Here is a 5,118-nt window from a genome sequence, read left to right on the forward strand (position 1 = left end):
AAAAAATTTCAATTTAAATTATTTATCTAAATACAAAGATGTATCTTTTTTTAGAACAGACTAAATAGCCAAGTGTATCACATAAATTGAGATAGAGAAAATGCATATATTTAGTGCTATAGCAACATAGAGTGAAGGATGACCAATTTAACATCCATAGTAGTAAAATGATACTGGATATATAAAATATCTTACAGCATACATAGGTGAAAAATTCCTTTATATAGTTAAATTTTAAATAATCTTAACGAAATTTCTGATTTCCTATCACTTTTCGGGAGAAACGTCACCTTTCTGCCCTTCAAGCAGTACTGAGAGAAGAAACACAAAGGTTTTAACCTTTGACCGGTAATTTAGAAGAAAACATAATGTTCTCAAATAGATGGAATAATAATACAAAATACAAAATCCAATTAATTGATATATTTGTCGTGGAGTTTCCACTGTAATCCAAACTTTATGGCAGTGCACAATATGACAATATTAGTAAATCATATGCACGACAAGTGAGTGACTTTGAGCAAGTAGTTTTTTTCTCTCCAGCTATATGAAATTTTTTCTTTTCAGCGACTAATGTGAAACTTTGTTTGCACACGTTAGAACACCACATTATTATAGGTTCTTCTTTAGGTATCGACATAAAAAATATCTCTCTACTTAAATAGTCAAAAAAGTACAGCAATTACCAACAATGACATATTAGCACTAGCAAGTAGTTAAAAGTTGGCACAAGAGGGGGCCTCTCCATTTCTTTTCCAATTCTCTCTCCCTTTCACTTTGTAAGCAAAGTTGACAGAAATGTCTAAACAAACATACAGAATATGCTGTTTCCAAAGGAAATTCAAGCTGAAAGAAGCTGAGGCACCTGATGAGATCAAGGACTTGTTTGGCAGATATTCAGAAAATAATATCATGACAGCAGAACATTTATACAAATTCTTGAAAGAAGTGCAAGGTGAAGAAAATATTACAAAAGAAGAAGCTGAATCTCTATTTGAATCTGCGCTCAAAGTTGTTCATGAACATCTTAATATTGTTTTCCATAGAAAGGGTCTCACTCTTGATGGATTCTTTCGTTACCTCTTTAGTGATGCTAACGTGTGTCTCTCTCCAGACAAAAAGGTATAAAATAGTATAGTACTCTTTAACTTATTGTTTTTCTTGATATATTTATATTTATGCTGCAGAAATCTCAAAGTCATTTTTATATTGGTTGTTGTTCTCTTTGCACAAAGCCAAAAAACAGAATTTGATTTGATTTGGTGCTGTAAGTTAGTATATTATATTGCTCTTTGTTGACTAGTAGTTGTACTATTATCATATAATAGGAAAGGAGATAAAAGTTTACTTTTTATTTGTCTTTATTTGCAGTTTTAAATACTTTGGTCAAATCTTTATTTTTATATGCAATCAATTGTCTTCTGTCTTTTAGAAGAAAGAGTAGTAAATTACTACTCCCTCCGGATAAAAAAAAGTTTTGAGTCAAAAAAAGTGTCCACTTATTAAATCAATAAATAATTAGTCTTATCTTTTCAGATTTGTCCTTTTCAGTGTTACGTGATCAAATCTCAATGCCTATTTAATTAGGGGTAGTTTAATCAATTTACAAATTTTTTTCTTGGAGTGAGTAGTTTTAAGCGATGTGCAAATGGCTAAGTGGACTTTTTTTTGATCCGGAGTGAGTAACTGTTTAAGAGTAGTACAGAAGAAATAGCAGCAAATCTAGAAATTGGTTATTGGGAAGACATTCTGATCTTTCTGTTTTTTCTTGCAATTTGATTTTTACTATGATGCATATGTTCTTTCTCCAACTAATTTGATCTCATCATGATGACTATTAATAATTCCATTTTGTTGCATTCCAGGTGCAACATGACATGACTGCTCCTTTGTCTCACTATTTCATTTACACCAGTCACAATACCTACCTCACTGGGAATCAACTCAACAGTGATTGCAGCGACGTGCCTATAATAAAGGCACTCCAACGAGGTGTCCGAGTTGTTGAATTAGACATGTGGCCAAATTCATCGAAAGACAATGTGGATATCCTTCATGGAGGGTAATGCTTTACTTTCCTCTCTCATATTTGCAAACTTAGATTTGGAGTCTGTATTATTTTCTCATATGCTCAAAGAGTGTTCATTGTTCAACAATCTGTTAAAAAAGAAAGGGTTGTAAGACGAGATGATCACACAATTAAATATGGTATCAGAACAGACACTAGTCTTGAGTTTAAGTCTCACTGCTCCCATTATCAAAAAGAAATTCTCACGTGCTTGGCCATGAAAAAGAACTAAATCTACACGTGAGAGGACTCGTTGAAGATATAATTACGTAAAGAAAAGTGTGTTCTCTCTGACGGCTTAAACTTTTGGATGAGATGGTTAGATAATTCAACATGTTGCACTTAAGAAGTACCTACAGACTAGCCTTGATACATTTTTTCTCTTTCCAACTCTATCTTTTAACGAAATGTTTTGAAAATGCAGGACATTAACACCTCCAGTGGAACTTATCCAATGCTTGAAATCAATAAAGGAGTATGCATTTGTGGCATCTGAATATCCTGTAATTTTAACTCTAGAAGATCACCTCACTCCTGATCTTCAGGCTAAAGTAGCTGAGGTATGTAAGCTTATTCCTACCATCGATCATTAAGATCATGTCTCATGGTTCAAAATTTTGTTGTCCGATTAACCGTATTTAAGTTCATCTATAGATGGTCACTCAAATATTTGGAGATGTACTTTTTACCTGTGGGGCAGAATGCTTGTCAGAATTCCCTTCTCCAGAATCTTTGAAGGGGCGGATTATCATCTCAACTAAACCACCAAAAGAATATCTTGAAACTAAGAAACCAAACGAGAAAGATAGTGGTTCTCAGAAGGGGAAGAACTCGTCAGAGGAAAAAGCATGGGGAGCAGAACTTTCTGATCTTTCACAAAAAATGATGGCTTTAAATGAGGTGATCATCAATTCATCATATAAGTTGTTTTTGTATAAAAAAAATACTAAGGAAACTGAGTCAAATTTCCTATTTAGACTAAATTAAACCACTTTGCAGAATGAAAAGAATGGAGAATGTCAAGATGAGGAAGCCGATTCTCATCATGAGAACCCTAATATACAGCAGAATACAGCTCCCGAGTATAAACACTTGATTGCTTTCCAAGCAGGGAAATCAAAAGGTCCAACAAGGGAGTGGCTAACCGTGGATCCTATTAAGGTGAAACGGATTAGCTTGAATGAAGAAAAGCTCATAAATGTTTCCCTCAATCACGGGAAAGATTTAATCAGGTGAAGGCATACTCACAAGGCAATGATTGCAATCTTTATCATAGTTTAGTTATTCTCGTCAACGTTGTGTCTACGAATGCATGATTGTCTATGATATGATATGCTGCTCCTACAAAGACAAATTTAAACCTCACATTAACTATAATCCATATTTCAGAATTTTGGTGGTCAAATTCTGCTTTACTTTTGAAAATTTGGTTGGACCAGAAACTACTGATGCCTTTAAGCGTGCATGTTGTTATTTGTTCAAGAAAACCTTTCTCGGAACTGACTACTTTTCCTTTCAACATTATGCACTGTCGAATTTCTCCGTAAAGGTTTACTCAGAGAAATTTGCTGAGGGTATATCCAAAAGGTATACGAGTCGACTCTTCCAATTACAATCCGCTAATAGGATGGATGCATGGAGCTCAGATGGTTGCATTCAACATGCAGGTTCCAATAAGTTTCTTTGCTCCTTTATTCTCAATACAACATTAATATTTTAGTGGTGCAAGTTTGTATTTTTACATCTGTCCTTCTAATGTATCATGTCTAATGTATAATGCGATTGTCTTCTATCACCAGAGACATGGAAGGCCTTTGTGGTTAATGCAAGGGATGTTTAGAGCAAATGGTGGCTGTGGTTATGTCAAAAAACCAGAGCTTCTATTAAAATCTGGCCCAAATAATGAGGTCCATGATCCTAAAAGGCTTTTATCAGTGAAAACTACCCTGAAGGTTGAGCAAATCATCTTTATTTGAGATATGTGAATTCTCTGCACTTATAAAAGAATATGTAATAAACTTTTGCATTCTTTTAATTTTCAGGTGAAAATATACATGGGAAGTGGTTGGCATTTGGACTTTAAACGCACACACTTTGATGTATATTCTCCACCAGACTTCTACGTCAAGGTTGGCCTAATGTATTTGCATTTGATTTTTGGTTTAAGATGGATTTGTTTCTTTTTTTTTCTTCAAATTCTGTTCCCATGTAATGCAGATTGGTATTGCTGGAGTCCCTGCAGATTCAATAGTTAAGAAAACCAGGCCGATAGAGGACAACTGGATACCGACATGGGGTGATGAATTTGAGTTCCCATTGACAGTTCCAGAGATCGCATTGCTTCGGGTAGAAGTTCATGAATATGATATGTCAGAGAGCGATGATTTTGGTGGACAAACTTGCATTCCTGTTTCAGAGCTCAGAACAGGAATTCGAGCTGTGCCTATTTATGATGAAAAGGGAGATAAATATCCCTCTGTTAAACTACTTATGCGATTCGACTTTGTATAATAAAAAGTTTCAGGTATCGACTAGAAAATTGCACCGCTCATTGCATACTCAAAATATGTAATCGATGTTACAAGTCATTTGTCAGACAAACCATATCTTAAAGTTGGGAGTTTTTATTATGAAAGATTGAGGATTTGCTTAGTTGGCCAGACGCGTCCATTTCTAAAAGTTGGTCGGGGTTTTAAGTCACCCTAGGTAAGTGGGGAATCACTGATGATCTCCTGAGCATAGAGGATAAAAGAACCATTCTACTGATGAACTTGAAATTACAGAACTTTTGCATTTCTTGTGCTGGCATTACTTAATAGTTGATTTCAGGAAGTGTATAATAGGGAGGACCAACAATCTTGTGTCATTAAACAAAAAGAAGACAAACAAAATGAGGAACACTTCAATTCATATAGCCTAAGCTTCAACTGCTAATTCAATATACAATATCTGCTAAGGATAATACACCATCATGGACAATCAACTTTCCTTCCCCACAGCTTGTAGTAGTATAAGCAATTGAAGGAAGTAATATGACGCACCTCCGATAG

The 5,118-nt window shown here is 34.7% G+C and overlaps 1 protein-coding gene across 1 annotated transcript; it reads left to right on the forward strand.

Annotated features, from left to right (window-relative positions):
- Positions 1 to 630: 630 nt before the first annotated feature.
- Positions 631 to 4,703, forward strand: LOC132049769 (phosphoinositide phospholipase C 2-like). Its single transcript, XM_059440694.1, has 9 exons — positions 631 to 1,122; positions 1,866 to 2,062; positions 2,493 to 2,628; positions 2,723 to 2,968; positions 3,068 to 3,300; positions 3,618 to 3,735; positions 3,868 to 4,020; positions 4,111 to 4,197; positions 4,286 to 4,703. Exons 1-9 carry the CDS (start codon positions 799 to 801, stop codon positions 4,577 to 4,579), a joined length of 1,788 nt encoding a protein of 595 aa, XP_059296677.1. The 5' UTR covers positions 631 to 798; the 3' UTR covers positions 4,580 to 4,703.
- Positions 4,704 to 5,118: the final 415 nt, after the last annotated feature.

The sequence above is a fragment of the Lycium ferocissimum genome, chromosome 3 (genome assembly GCF_029784015.1).
Source record: "Lycium ferocissimum isolate CSIRO_LF1 chromosome 3, AGI_CSIRO_Lferr_CH_V1, whole genome shotgun sequence".
NCBI classification, from domain to species: domain Eukaryota; kingdom Viridiplantae; phylum Streptophyta; class Magnoliopsida; order Solanales; family Solanaceae; genus Lycium; species Lycium ferocissimum.